Below are 16,639 nucleotides of genomic sequence, written 5' to 3'. Positions count from 1 at the left end.
TCGATTACTCACAACAATCCAACTTTTGCCTAACCAAATAGGAATTCATTATAATGCTGTGCTGCTTCATCAGTTTACTATGAGTGGATGGGAAAAAATATAGCAAAATGAATAGCTGTGTGTGAAAGGAAAAAGCAATTGTTGGCTAACAAAAGGCTGCCAACAAAAGGTAGGATGACAAGCAGAAATTCTAAGTCCCATGGGCAGGGTAGCCTCCAAACTACTAATGACTTGTAGGTTTTAGAAGTCTTGGGCTTCAAATTGGCATGAAAACTTTGTAAATTGATGAGAATTCCTGACTGCTTCCACCTGACTAGTCTTTAGCAGGTACTGGGGAAGCGTGTGTAAAAACCTGAGGGAGAGCTTTTCCACCTGCTGAAGAATCACCATCATCTTTTGTTCGTGAAAAATACATTCACACTAGTTCTTATACTGGCTTTTCTTGTCCTTTTCTTCTATTCAAAGATTCAAAAATGTACATGAAGTAATCTTGGCTGCATAGTGCTTTGAAGTAAAACTAGTACTATCCTTAGCAACTGACAGTGGGTAAGGATAAAAGAAAAAGATAATAATGAGGACAACTGGCATCTCCAAATGACTTCCAGTTGTCCATATGCCCACAAGCACAAATCTAAGAAAAGCTCATGCTGATTGTGGCACAGAAGGACAGCACTTGGGGCAGAAGCACAGATGCCAGGATCATGCCTTCTATTTAGAAGTAGAACATTTTATTTTATTTTATTTTATTTTATTTTATTTTATTTTATTTTATTTTATTTCTGTAGAGTGATTTAAAATGCCCAGATATAATGAGATAAATTCTCAAGGGCAACATTTGTTTTGCCAAAGGTTTAGGAGCATTAGGATACAACTGACAAATCTTTAGTTGTTAGACTGGCTTACGTTGGTTTTCAGCTTTTGGAGCCCATAACTATCTTCTTGACTTTTATTTTTACAGATTCCTAAGGATTTCAATACAACATATGGCAGCATTAAGGGCATTAAGGATTTATAAATTCACATCATCATTATAAAAACATACAAAGTCCAAAATATATTTGAGGTTAAATGGAATACATGTATTACTCATGGTCAAATGAAATATTGATGTGTTCCCATCTGCATTAAAAAGAACAAAAGAAAACATTGTTATTACAGTAGCCATATGAAGAAAACATTCCAGACACGAATAAAGCAGTTCACTGCATTTACTTCGGTCTGATTTCTTTTTAAGCTGGATTTTTTTTTTTAACTTAAAGTCGCTGCTCTTTTACATTCTTCTAGGCAGTTAACCTTTATAGTGATGTGTGTGTACTTTACAGTGACTGGAAATCAATAACAATTCTGATACCAAACCCTTTTTGTCTTGAAAAACTTAAAATATCCCTAAGACAGCATATTTCTTCAATACTACTCATGGGAATTTGCTAATAATTACATTGTTAGATGTGAGTGGAGAAATTGACTATGTGAAATAAAAGCCAAACTTTAAAATGGAAAAAAGTCCTCAGAGCATTGGAAAAATTGTTGGTTATTGCAATTGTGCAAATTTTTGTTCAATATATACACGACTGCAATAACCATGCTCACTCTACACAGGCAAAGTATCTGTATTCTTTCTCTTTTTTCCATAGTTAAAAATCAGAATAGAGCAACCCCCCAAACAAGACTTCTTGCTCTGATCATAATGAGACTTCTGGTACCAAGAGAGAAATCTACAGCTGCACAGAGAGATGAGGCAACACCCAGCATCTAGCCTTGAATTGATAAGACACCTCAAAAAATACCGTAAATAGTTCAGATACAATAACACACATTTTCTTTTGCCTCCTGACACTTTCTGATTCACCATGGTTTATTTGCTGAAACTGAATTTATAATACTAATTTTTATCTGATTTATGCTGTTTAAGTATATAAGTTTAGGTATACAAATATTAGTATTTAATAATACTAATATTTATCTGAGTATGCTGTTTGAGAAATTAATTACTCTGTTTGCAGAAAAGCAGCTCTGATACAGAGCTGTGCAGAGAGCTCAGGCATGGTTAGGCAATGCTGTATATCCCAATGGAAATAAGACCTCTCTCTTCAATAGAGAATTCATACCAGAAAATTTGGAATACCTTACATTAAAGTGGCCAGTAATAATAATAAAATGGAAGAGAGAGTGGAAAGACCTCAGCAGAAACATGAAACCATGCATATTGCAAGCGCCCTACACCAAATCAGAAAAATGTCCTCCAGGTTGCTTTACCAAGATAAAAATACATTGTGGAACTGTAAATATCACAAGGCAAAGGACTGGAAAGTGTTCATCAGAGTGATAACTTTTTTCTCTTTGCTGTAAAAAAGCTAGTTAGACAGTTAATCAGTAGTCAAAAATTTCATAGTTCACAAAACTAGTGTGACAAAAAAACCCAGCAGAATACAAAAATAACTGAGAGTATCTGATCTCGTAAAATGAATTTAAAACACAATCACCAGTTTCAAAGCTGACAAAAGAAATGTATATTATATCTGTAAGCTTCCAGCTTAGGTATGTTTTATTTATGCTTCTGTCTCAAACACTTATACTATAGCATAAATTGGTACTAACTACCTTAAGTAGCTACATCTTGAGAAGGAAGAGAAAAAGATGAAAGACTTACAGTCAGCTTACCCTGCATGATCGTATTTCCCCTTTAGCCTAACAAATGTTAAGACAATTTGTTGCAAATCCTACATTTCTTCTAATACGATCTACAGCTATAGTAATGACAAAATTTGGCTTGATGAAATAAGATACTGAAATACTTCAACATTGGGTAGGACTCAAGAAGCCTCCATACATGCCTAAATGGAGTATGTAATACAGCTGATACATTTTGCTTTGACAAGAAGTGGAGCAAGCAAGTCAAATGTGGAAGGAGTTGTATTTGAAGAAATTTTGCCATTAGAAAAAAAGCAGCTGTCATTTGATCTTAGAGTTCTGAAAAGCTAGTCAAGTGTCCTGTTTAACATTGTGGGAATTCCAGGCACAGAAAGTTCTTGAAACCTTATGCATGCAGGCCCAAACACAGAAATGAATGCATGGTTTGACTGGAGACCTTGGAAAAGGCTTCCAGATCTAGAGACCATGGGCAAGAATGTGGATTTGTAGTTTAAGCAGAAGCATCTTAAGCTAGGTAGTGGAAAGTTTTAGAGTTCAAAGTTTACAATATAGAAGTAGTTATAAAGGCAATAAAAAGTTTTAAGGTGTAATTCTGTAGGATTGTGTGTTATTATATGATTGGTTAAGAAAGTCTGCACTGCGGCAAAAACATATGACAATTTAATTAGGGATTGGTGTGAAAGCAGAAACATTCTTTGTGGCAGTAGTTTATTGGCTAATAAACCTTTAAAACACCTTGTAACCTGTGTTTTGTGACCACTGACTTCTGACTTATACGATGAAGACGTTCTCACCCTTGATAAGACTGCAGAAGAAGAACAATAAATCATGCTTTATGACATGTCCCAGTGGTCCCATCTCTCTTAATATCCCAATATAGAACAAGATGTTGGACACATCCTTATTTGTAACAAATTTTCTACCAATCAGGGTTCTCTGTTCTGGCAGTATCACCCCACCTCAGTAGTGACATGGGCTACATCCTGCAGTCAGGTCCCTGACAGGCTCACTGTGTGGGCCCAGCTATACACAATGTGCCATTTACCAAGCTCACCACCTCTACGGGCTGGCTGGTGGCAGGCAAGGCACTACAGTTGTGCTGTAAACTCAGGCAGCAGCAGCACTTGCACAGCTGTTCCTCTTCTCCTCCAAGCTATAGGCATTAGTCCATGTAAAAACCTGTCCAGTTCAGGTGCAAGGCAACAGCACTATGTGCCTACCACTGATCACATTATGTATTGATCTATGCAAGCACCACAGACCCTGCTGCCAGCAAAGAAAATTGCTCCACCTAAGTATGAGTTTGCATTCATCTAAATAGTTCCTTGATTGGGTTACTCAAACATAAAGAGTAAAAGATTTGTATCTCCTGAAACAATTTGGAAAAATACTTCCAGATTGTTCTGTTTCATGGGTATAGAATATCACTGTCCAAATTTCACCATTACTAAAGGGACATCCAGGAAGTTGTGATTTCTGTTGCTCAGTACTCTGCATGCATAAATTGATTTTACTTTCTGAGTCCAAGACAACTCTACAGTTCTGTTTGAATTCAAGCTATGTTAGTAAAGCTGTTTGATTTGACTGAGTAAGATGATGTCTCAGAACTTATGATGAGTAGGCAATATGCTTTTAATACAAAGGCAACAAAATTACCAGCTTTCATATTTGGACATATTTTGTAGTTATTTTCTGCAAATGTAAACAGGTGTTCTTACAGTTCTTCAGTGTTTCTCATTTCTGGTAGTTCATAAATATAATGAAATTCAGTTTCCTATGAGCAGCAGCTGAGCGAGCTATGGTTCTTTAGGCTGCAGAAAAGAAGGCTCAGGGGGACCCCATCACTCTCTACAACTACCTAAAAGGAGGTTGTAATGAGGTGGGGGTTGTCCCTTCTCACAGGTAACAAGCGGCAAAATGACACAAAACGGCCTCAATTTGTACCAGGGGAGGTTTAGATTGGGCACCTGGAAAAAATTATTCACTGAAAAGGTGGTCAGGCATTGGAACAGGGTGCCCAGGGAGAAATGGTGGAATCACCATCCCTGAAAATGTTCAAAAAATCTCTAGATATGGCACCTGGGGAAGCAGTTCAGTGGGTTATGATCTTAGATATCTTTTACAACCTTATCATGATTCTATCATCTCTCAGTTACAAACCTGCCAGTGACCTACCATAGAAGGAGGTTCTCTAAATTATGTTTAAAAGCAAAATATGAACTTGGTAGATTTACAAATATGTAGTGACTGTTGCAAGTAGTCAGTAGCCTTTCCCATCTCAGTGTACAGCATGATCTAGGATGAAAAATGCAAGCAGTTGGTAGCAGCCAGGGAGCACTCCACAGTTCAAACAACTGATCAAAAATCCTATCTAACACAATGGTTAATATCTGACTGCTGTTCATGGGGACTTGAGACATATTCCTCAAAAGACAGAGTAATCTGAAAAATCAACCTCCTTATCTGATACATATAACAGAATTTTCTGTTAATGAGTGAGTAAGAAAGGAAATACATACAGTAATTTTCATCTTTGATCCATTGACATCCTTTGACAGAGGACAGAGGTTTCACTAGATGTTTCACTGAGCAGAAGAAGCACCCAGTACCCAGGTTTCAGAGTGCAGTATCTTAAAAGCCTTTACACGAGGACAAAGAATGATAACCCTTTTTATGAGATGTATACAAAAGGAAGTGCTATGAAAGATAAGCAAATGGATGTAAAACCCTGTATAAATATTATAGCTTAATGATTTCAAGAAGAATGGGAACTAACTTACAAAATTTCTAAATTTTGGAATATTATCACAGGCCAGTCAGGATTAAATCTTTATGAACTACCAGAAATAAGAAACACTAAAGAACTGTAAGAAAACCTGTTTACATTTGCAGAAAATAATTACAGCATGTTGAAATACCAGTCCTTATAAAATTTGTTACAAAATTCTAGGGGATGTAGCAGCACCATTTCAAAAAAGAAATGGCAGACTCAATTCAGCAGAATTCATGAAACTAGAAACAGATCAAAGGTTAATTTGAAATTTGCTTGGCTACATGTTTTCTATTATAATGGGTTAACAAAACAAGCACATTCACACAATCTGGATGGTGTTAATGTATGCAAATATTAAGATTCATATTAAAAATTGTCTTTACTTGTGCAAATCAATGCCTTCCATATGTTGAGGCAATCTGAATGCCAATAACTGTAATTGTAGAATTCTATGCCTTCTCTCTCTGATATGGAAAATGGGTCATTGGTTGTTAAAAACATGGATATAGCAATAAATTCTCTTTCAACAGTTCCAGTGAATAGCAAACAATTTGATTTTTCTGTCATTACCTAATGGTCCCAAGAATAAGATGTACAACCAGAATACAAATCCTTATATCATAGAATAGTTTGGGTTGGAAGGGACACTGTCACCTAGTGCAATCTGGGCCCGCTATAGAACCTTGGGGGCCTCAACTGGACTCTGTACAACCTGATTACAACCCTCTGGGGTTTGCCATTCAGACAGTTCTCAATTCACATCACTGTCCACTCATCCAGCCCACACTTCCTGAGTTTGCCTATGAGGATATTGTGAGATAGTGTCAAGGTAGGTAATATCTCCTGCTCTCCCCTTAACCATCAAGGTAGTTGCTTCATTGTAGAAGACATTCAGCTTGGTCAAGCAAGATTTACCTTTAGTGAATCCATGTTTACTACTACTCATCATTCATCTTCTTGCCCTTTATGTGGATAGAGGTGACCTCCAGAATGAGATTCTATCATTTTTCCAGGGATTGAGGTGAAGCTGACTAGATGGTACTTCCCTGGGTCCATCTCCTTGCTCTTTTTAAAGACTGGGATTACATTTGCTTTTTTCCAGTCCTCAGGTACCTCTCCTGATCTCCACAACCTTTCAAAGATGATCATGAGTGGCCTAGCCCTTCTTGTTGTCCTTAACATCCTTCACCAGATTTAATTCCTTGGCCTTGGTCTTCCCTGTTTCATTTCAACTTACTCTAACAATCTCTCTATATTCATTCCAAGTGTTCTGACCATTTTTCCATCTCCTGTGTATTTTCTGCTTATATTTGAGTAATGACAGGAGTTCTTTATTCATCCATGCAGATCTCTTGCTTCCTTTGGCAGATTTCTTGTTCATTAGGATGCATCATTCTTGAGCCTGGAGAAATGGCAGATTCAGAGACACATAGCATGAGGGATGGAAAGAGTGATTGTGATTCCTGTTTTCCATCTGTATGTAAGGACCTGGTTTCATTGTCCCAGGAAGATTCACATTTTCACGATTCTGTGAAGTGTGCAGATATAACCTTTTCACTACCATGTTCACTTTTACCATACAGTGCCATTCTAATTTTATTTGAATGTTATGATGGTATAAGTACCCATTCTTCACCAGAGCAGGAAATCTTCAGATTTAATTTCTCACACTGTGAAACTGATGACACATAAGTGAGGATTTGCCTTAAACTTACCCATTAGCCACCTCATTATGCTGCCTCTGAGCTTTACTCTGCATTTCAACTGCCCATAGAAACCAGTTTTGGGCAATTTATTTTCCAACATGAGAAGCAGGTCTGGCATAACTGGATGTCCTATAATCTTGCTGCAGTGCTGACAATGTGACAGCAATTTGGAAATGCATCATTCAGGGCAATATCCTGCAGTTTTATGGCAGCAAGGGCACAAAAGCAGTGCATCAGAAATGGTTTGGATGCTAGATGTGGAGACGGTAAAATATCCACGTTTTGTAGCCATACACAGAGTGATAATAACTAATGTACAATAGATATTTACTTATATTTGAAGCCAGATGCCTTATTTCAGACATGCTGCTTTAACATCCTAAACACTATATTGGCTTTTGCTATTCCCTGCATGCCTTTGCTATTAAACTCTGGTGTTCTGAAAAAGTGTGCTGGTGAAGTAGCATTGCTGTTCTCACAGATTTCACTAGTGTAGCGTTAGCACAGACTACTGCCGCAGGATATTTTCCACCACAGCAAAGTTAGAGCAGCTTTTTCCCCTGTACTAATGGCCTGGCCAACCTCTTGGCAGAGGGGCTGAAACAGTCAATAATATGTAGTCTGCTTACATATATTTGAGTAACCAATACTCAGTAATCAGCAAAGAACAAGAAACACAAGTCAGCAGATATGGGGCCTCTGATTTAATGTTCAGGTTAAATATTCGGGCATCTTAATAGTATTGAATGTGGTTATCTTTCTTGTTTACTCAACAAAGCAGATGTTAAACAGAAGGGTCAAAGAATGCAATGTATTTTGTGACCTCTTTGACAAAGGGCTCTGGAAGTCCATCCTGATCAAGAACCTTCATCACTGTGCAGCATGGAGTATACTCCCAGTCCTTTCCAAACTGTTAAACTCACACAAAAGTCTCCAGACACTTCCTAAATTGACAGCATTGAAAACCACACACAGGATTGTAATTCTGTTCCCTATGTTTTGAATTCACCTGGCCACAAAAATTGTTTTAACACTGCCTGTAACTACCTCCTGCTGGGACAGACAGATGTGTAATAACCACATTATTTCTAGAAAGATCATCCCACCTACAAGGTCCATCTGCAAGCCCTTCCAGCTGGCATCTTTCCAAAAATAGCCTGGTTAGTACACAGCTTCCCACTAGAGCAGAAAGCAGCGTGAGCTCCTGAACTTCAGAGCTATCATCTCCTTATGCAGCTGACAAAGCATCAGTCTGTATTTGAATAATTTGGCAGCACTGCCAGTCAACCATACTGACTTGCTCTGCAACACATTGGAGTGTTTAGGAAGTGCTACTATGCTTGGCAATGCTACTCCTTGTTTCTAGATGACTATCTGTAGAACCTCACTTAGAGTTCTGTCAGAGATGACATGAACATATTTTAATAAACCCTTGTAAAGTTCATGACAATAAAAGGTGGGACTTCTTTTCATTGAGTTGAAAGTGTTCAATTAGATACAGAGAAACATGGTGACACCGATTTCAGGGTCTTAAACTGTTTCCATAAAAGTAAGTTAAAACATTTTTGATTTAGATCTCGATGAATTTCTTCTGCGTTCTTTGTGCATCCTTATTTTCTGATAAAAAGCCCTTGTGTCCTTCCTGTCCAGGTGCACAGTGAGCAGCCTTACTGCTCAAATATATTTTGTCTTCTATTCAAAATATCTCAGCATTAGGCAGCTGTTAATACAAGGATGAATAATTGCAAAGATTATTTCCTCTGTGGTAAGGAGTTGAACACTGTCTATGCTGAGATGCTTGCCAATGCAAAGAAAGTGTCATTCAGGCTGAAGAGTACTGACTGCATATTAACAAAATTTATAATTCCTAGAGACCCCTTTCTCCTTCTTTCTTGAAAACAGTGCTATCCCTTCAAAGGGCTGCACTAAATCTGCACTACAGCACACATGAGCCAAATTCTTGTCGCTCCAAGGCTGATCATGCACATGAGATGACTGTGACAGGCTGTTAGAGGCAACAGTTCTCTGCCTGATCCGCCTCACACACTCTTCAACCGCAGGCATTGTAAGAGGCCATTTCAGCCAATGGTAATCACAATGGAAAATGAAAGTGTATACATATTGCCTGTGTGAAAAGAGGTTAATGAGACCAGTCCTATCAGGGGATGATGGAGTTTACCTTCTCTAAACACTTGTAATTTTACAATGACACAAAGAAGGTAAACACATTAGAAAAGAAAAAAAAGAGATGGTGAAAGAATAGTAAGAAATGAGGAGCTGAACTACACCCCTGCACCCAGCAGCATTAGGAAAGGCTACTTTCAAATGCACGATGTCTATTATAAGTGGAATGAAGGATTTTCAAATGTGGTTAAAAATTAAATGGGTTTTGTAAAAACTCTGGATTTCTAGCTTTGTGTGTCCATATTCTCTGCAATGGATGCAAAATACTCAATGCTCACAGTCTGATTTATGATATAATACTTGTAATAGGTAAAGAGACCGAATAAACCAGGCATCTACTAAAAGAACATATATGCTAAGATGCTGATTCCTGTAATATATTCTTCCTCTAACATTTAAATATAAACTAGAATACTCTACCTGAATTCTTACTTCTAAAGTTCTCATTCTTTAGGAAATCTTTAAGGTTGCTAAGATTTCGATCTTCACAAATGCATGAAAATACTCACATTACAGGTTTTGTGTCTAGATATCTGGAGGTGTCCCTCACTTAACTGGTTCTTTAATAACCATCATCAAATATTCCATCAAAGGATCATGTAATTTTTTATTTACAACCAAAGGTATTACTTATCAGAACTAGCAGATGTGGTTGCTTGGTGAGCTATTGCAATTTTGTATACAAAAGAGAAAAATATGCCATGCTAATGTTCTGTTTCCATCTTTGGAAAGCTCAGCAAGTCAACTGAATTCTCCTCTTTGAATGATAAAAGACATTATGCAAAAGACCACTGAAGTCTAAACATATTAAATGCTTTTCCTATGAAGGAGTGAAAAAAACCAGATGTGACTTAGGAAACACCTGCATTCTTCTCTATATTTATATTGCCTCTTGGGTCTCCAGTTCCTATTGCGATGGTACAGCTCAAAGTCATTGTAGGAGCATTGATCCAAACACAAAAACAACAGTGAGAGAAAATTCCTTTCAGATACATTAGGCATCTGACATATTCCCTTCATTTGTGCATTAATCGGTAACAGACATTTTTGAGCATCCTGCAACAGGAGGTGATTTGACTTTCACAAATTTCCCTAAGAGCAGAAACATCATCAGGAGCAATTTCAAGGAAATAATTATGGGCTAGACAGATTTATGACTTCTAAAGACCTAATCCAAAGCACATTAATGTCAGTGGAAGGACTCCCATTGACATCAAAGGCCTTTGGATCAATCCCCAACTGCTGTGGGAATGAATTCAGAGCAGTAATGATGGTGGACTAAATGCACACTTGGAGTTGAAATGTTACCACCCAGACCTCTCTATTCCTCAAATCAGATTAAAAAGTCATTTTCTGCCATTTCACAATTACTTCCAGATGCGCATCATCTCAAATGGCATTTTCATCCATCTGTATGAACCAAACATGCATAGAGATAGAGAGGTTCAATACTGCCTGAACTAATAACACAAATGAAAACCACAAGAGAAAATAATGTTGGAATTGATGAAGTTCTTGTTTTAAATGTGGACTGAGAAACCCTGGACTTCATTTATTCCCTCTAACTACTTTGTGATAGAGCTGCCAGGCCCACCACTTCTTTATTTACTGCCACAGTAGATTTCTTCTAATTAAATTTTCAATATTTTTCTCTAGCCCACTAAGCAAAACAAAAGAATACACATAAATCAGTGTTAGCCTCAAACTTGGCAGCTTGAAAACTGTCACAAATGTCAGCTTCATATACTCTGCTTAATAACAGCTCTGCTGTCCCTTCTGTCCTCTTAAATGTCTATTTACATGCTAAATAATTTGATGCATCACTCTTCTCTGACCATGTTAATCTAGTTTCACTCCCTTAGCAGTCAGTAACATTTTAGACTGTAAAATGAAATGCCGATGTCGAGTGCGAGTGGAAACTCATTCAAAGTTTTACACAGTCAAATTCAACTCCAGGATACAACAGATCAATCACCAGCATAATCAATTACTCTGAAGTGCATGCCCCTTCTATTTACTTGAGCTTATAAATACTTTGGTTAGGCAAGTTTTGTTATCATGTATTCATTCTGATATGTGCATGTTATGAACTACTCAATGGTATCAAGTTTTGCCAGGAGGTCTAAATTAGATATTAGGAAAAACTTCTTCATGGAAGGGGTTGGAAAGTGCTGGAACAGGCTGCTCAGAGAAGTGGTGGAGTCACCATCCCTGGACACATGCAAAAAACACGTGGGTATGGCAGCTGTGGATGTGGTTTGGTGATGAACATGGTGGCTAGGTTGACAATTGGGCTCGGTGATCTTAGGAGCCTTTTCCAACCTTAACAATTCTATGATTCCATAGTTGAAACCTGCCTTACTGAGCTAGTATTAGGAAGTTCAAGACTTCCTTTAGGAAATTATATATAATAGATTTTTAAAATAAAATAACACATATTTCCTAACTCCTTCTTTCCATTCCTACTGAATATCTGACCTATTATCTTAGCTTCTGTACTCTTCTCTACTCTTCATAAAACAAGATTTTTTTTTAATCCTTTTCAGTTACTATGTGTGGGAAACCAGATTATTAGTGACTGGGTAATCCTACTATCTAGATCCAAAATTTAAGAAGGTAGAGAAAAATTCAATGTTGTTGGAAAAAAAGATACACTGATCAGTGGTTACTAACAGTTTCTGGATGAGAAGGGGATTCAGTTTAACAGAGGAAGGCAGTATCAGCTAAAAGTATCCAAAGAATTAAAATTCTTCATAGTTAATATATTTTCTGTAACTGGAAATGGTGCTTTGGGTATGTTGTACTCACCACCGGTGATACAAGGCGTTATTTTTAACATTGTTTCAACTCGATTTCCTCAAGAATCAAAGCTTATGTGAACAGACTGTGCACATGTCTGTAACTTTTCATACTCTTGCATCACTTCTAATAACTTGGCCTGGCCAATTCACTCCATTGTGCAGAGGGGCACAAGTTAGTCATTAAGTTCTCACAAGTGCCATGGAATTAGGTGTCTAGAGAAAGGGGGAATCCTACTGTGAGTCTAATTAAGAGCCATCAAAGAATCACTGGCATTCATCCTTCAGCTGCAAGAACACAGGAACTGCTCAGGAGGCTACTTTTTAAACAGGTGTTGCTCCAGTATTTTCTACCATGAAAAATTAACTCAGTGTATTTTAATACACTAGACACTAGTATGTCTCTCTGTTTACTCAAAAGCTTTTTTTCAAGGCACACCAAGAAGGAGCAGCAACATACTTTAGTCATGATTTGGCACCATCTTTTAGATGACTTGACACTTCAGAGCATTTGTTATCAGAACCACATGAGAGCACTGCATCTGGAATATACAGACTAAAAAAGTACAAGTGCTTCAATTTAAATTGGTTGGCTTTCATTAGTTTAACACCAATAAACAAAGTATTCCATCAATTCCCAAAGGTAGAAAGGAACCTTGGGAATCATATGTGTGAAACCCATAATGCATTAAAATATATGTAAATGCTATAGTTCTAGGGAATTGTCAAAAATCAAAAAACAAAACAAAACAAAACAAAACAAACAAACAAACGAAAACAACAACAACAACAAGTTAGGGAATAATTTCTCCAGGACCAAAACATGACATTACAGCATTACCGTCATATTTTTTCCATCTTTATGTCTTATCAGTGTGAATATACACAGTAAATAAACCACATCTCTGAACAAGATAGAAGTAAGAAAGTAACTTTGCTGGTAATACTGAACTTCACTACCAGGGAGATTTTGTCTTAACATGCACCTTTTATGCTGTTCCTCCCTGCTCCCTTCCACCACAGCTTTTAAAATTTTTAATGTCTTTTCAAGACGTTCAAGGCAAAATTCAGTTTTGCCACCCATAGGCTACTTCAGGTCACAGGAGATGACACAAACCTACACACTACATTCATAACAGAATACATAGTTTAGACAATTTCCCAGATTTCAAACAGGTATGTTCACTTTACTGGAGTGCATTAGGTAAGGCGAGACAGTCCTTTTTGCCCTATGAAAATATTACAAATGCAGCCAGACATCTCCTAAGCCAACGTTTCAATGTGATCTTACAAAAAAACAAACAAACAAATCAACAAACTAATCAGGGTAACCAGATGAGCTTATGCATGAATCAGTACATTAAGTATACTTCTCTTTGAGTCCAACATATTGTGGTGATACTATTATGATGAAAACATGGGGAAAAAATCAGTATGAACTTTTAAAAAATACTTCAGAATACCAGTATAACTCATTTGAGAAATATGAATGCACATGACTGTGAAGTGATGACTCCTTATTAAATGCATTCCTGCAGAGGAAGAGAAAGCATTTGCTCCTAATGTTGCCTCCCCCTGCAATTCACATCCAGCAATTAAATTAAGTCAGAGAAAACGTTTCAGTTTTTACATCCACTTTCAAGGAATTAAGCACTGATATATAAGGCAATGCAGTTACTTCAGGAAAACTTGTCTTCAATCAGAGCCAATATAAGAGCCAATATCAGAGCCAAGGCCATATATAAAGCACAAAAGTAAGAAACCTCATACTTATTTTGCCTTTCTTTCAGACTACAGCCGTCAGGGGGAATGTGACTGCTGCAGTAGAGGAATGTGCACAAGCAACCACCAAGAGGTCTCTTGCTACCACAAACATTGCTTTGAGATTGGGGGAATGCACGTGGCTAAACAAAAAATAATTTCCTCTTATGACAGATGAATTCCCTTCCTGTCTTATTATTACTGTCCAGAAAATTTATGATGAGAGAGACCATTGTTTTCCTCTTCCACAGTCCTGCAATATTTTAAGTTATTTCTGAGCCTTTCAAAACTCTGCCTAGACCCAAATAAGAGCAATACATGCTTGTGGTACACAAATATTTGTTTATGCAAATATATTTTAATTCAAACTTTTAATCTTGCCAGGTAAACACAAGAAAAATAATGCTGATATACTTTTTACAGAAGACTTAGCTCATGGTTTTAATTTCCTGTTTATATTAGCTTACCTCACTTGATGAAAATACAAACACATCTCAAGAAGTACATTTTTTTTCTGGTTTCTCAAGAAAACATTTGCTTGCTACCATCTCATTAGAGGCATCAGCTTTTCATTTGAACAAGATTTAAATTGAGAGAAGTTATTGAAAAAATGGGGCTAATGTGCCTCTGCAGTACTTTAATACTCGGTTGCTCGTATCTAAAGTTGTTTTTATGCTGAATATCAATATGCAATTAGAAAGAGACAACATAAGTGCTGGGCCTCTGCAGAAGACTCTTTGGCCATTTGTAAGCTCCTTGTTTATGCTTCCAGAGTCTATCAAACAACTCTCATGTCAGCACAATGAAGCTACCAAAAGGAATGGCTATAAATACAGTCAAAGCAAGAGATAACAATAAGCAGGACAACTAACTCCTCATTTGAAGATGAAATGGCATTTTTGAGTGAGCAGTATGTGATTAACCTGCGGTATATGGGGTCAGCATGATTTATTCTCACAGCTATGCAGTCAACCTTAGTCCTGGAGCTCACTTGCTGTCAGAGACAAGCCTTTCTCAAATCAACCCTCCCCTATGTCTCGCTGACACTCAGAGATCTTACTTAGCAAAATTAACTGTCATGTCCTTCATTTAAATTATTTCCACCCCTGCTTGAAAACAACTGTTAGTCTAACAGACAGTTTACCATGTGCACTTTTTTCTCTCCTGTCCATCTCTCTGCTGCCTGCAATGCTTCAGCACTCTAAAAGTAGATCTTGAAAACCATAGACAGAAAGGAGGAAAAAAGAAGTGTCCTTATTTTGTCAATTTTCTGAGTATTGCTAGAACAATACTCTCTTGGCTCCATGCCAAAGAATAAAAAGCAGCAGACCATTACATTTTAACACAATAAAGTGGTTCAAAACAGAGTAATAGTACTGGCTTTGCTTCGAACCTGTAATAGAAACACCAAAATTCATATGAAAAGTGACTTTGTGTATGGGGACAAACCTCTTACCTTTTGTAGCTATTCGAACACACTGAGTTTTGGTTTCCTGTTAAGGAAAGAAAAGTAAAGAAAACAGTAAGATCAAGGGCTTTTATTTTGGCCTCCCCACTCCATAAATTCATCTTAGATCTACTCATCAGCTGGTACTACCCAATGAGTTGCTCAGGGCTTAGCAGGGGTGAAGGCTGGAGGATTTTGTCTTGGTTGGACTGTACTGTCCAAGATAATAATGAGGAGGGAGAAAAGGACTCCTAAAGAGTCACCTAAAGCTCATGAACAACATGCTCTCTCATACTTCTGGATGTGGAATAATCATAGATGCAGCTCAGATATCCCTCCTCATTTGACACAGTTTAATCTACAACCTATACAATCTGCCTAGGAGACAGTGATTTCACAGCAATGTGCTTCAGAAGATGTTGCACATGCAAAGACAATTTGTGTGTAATTTACCACTGTCTCCTTTGCCCTCAGAAGTTTGGTCAGCAATTAAAATAAATGAACAGAGAAATGACTTGGTTTTGCACAGTTTGGACAACTTGAACAGACGAGGGTCAGTCATTAATGGGGTTTCTGACCTTACTTTACAATGTGCAGTCATTTTAAAGGCAAACATACTGAAATAACATAAGGTTGGGAGAGACGATGCAGCTGCTGTGATATTAGATCATGTTAAACAATATTAGCATGTAATTTGAAAATGTAATAATGACAGTTTCACTCTATAAAATATGCTCACTCTAGTCCTCCATCCCTCAGCATTCCATCCCTGAATACATCCCCTGGCATCTGTCTCCTCTCAAAGATTCAAAAGCAACAGGTAAAATACGTTGATACCAGTTTGTAAACACAAAGCTCCTGTAAAGAGCCAGCAAAACTCTAAGTTGAGGTACTGTTAAGTGTTCAATATGGACAATTTTTCAATCAAAGTGAAAGCCTTGCAAAGTTTACTAACATAATCTTACCTATTCTCCCTAGTTACTGGATTTACTTGTCTGTTTCTGTTCAATATGTCTGCAAGGATCACAGAGTAACCTCCTCTCAACCCTGCCATGTATTTCAGAGCCTATTTTACTTCTCTCTGCCTATTTTGGTGATCCCACTGGTTTACAGCAAAGCATCTGTTTAAATATTATGCAGTTCAGAGGTTATCTTACAAGCACTAGATCTCTGTTCCCTGCAGAATGCAGTGTAGCTCCCCTCAAAACCTCCCCCTAAATCCCTGTAGGAACAAAAATTCAAGCCAAAGTTTCAAACATAACAAAGAAATCTGGTTTAGGATTAAAATCTCTCACAAACTGAAATCAAGTTTAAGTAT

The 16,639-nt window shown here is 37.4% G+C and overlaps 1 protein-coding gene and 1 long non-coding RNA gene across 7 annotated transcripts in view; one reads left to right on the top strand and one right to left on the bottom strand.

The window, feature by feature from the left end:
- Positions 1 to 16,639, bottom strand: part of PTPRK (protein tyrosine phosphatase receptor type K) — a gene marked incomplete at its 5' end in the record, with an annotated part of 380,851 nt that overhangs the window by 51,825 nt on the left and 312,387 nt on the right. For all 6 annotated transcript variants that reach the window (XM_083857316.1, XM_083857317.1, XM_083857318.1 and 3 more), the window contains one exon: positions 15,331 to 15,367. In XM_083857316.1, coding sequence (XP_083713442.1) covers positions 15,331 to 15,367 — 37 coding nt within the window. The remainder of the gene's footprint in view (positions 1 to 15,330; positions 15,368 to 16,639) is intronic.
- LOC310907266 overlaps positions 1 to 16,639 on the top strand; it is a 371,251-nt gene that overhangs the window by 287,475 nt on the left and 67,137 nt on the right. The window lies entirely within an intron of this gene.

Source organism: Zosterops lateralis (assembly GCF_965231275.1).
Source record: "Zosterops lateralis genome assembly, chromosome: 3".
NCBI classification, from domain to species: Eukaryota; Metazoa; Chordata; class Aves; order Passeriformes; family Zosteropidae; genus Zosterops; species Zosterops lateralis.
The sequence above is the reverse complement of the archived record's forward strand: the minus strand, read 5'-3'. Positions and strand labels throughout refer to the sequence as shown.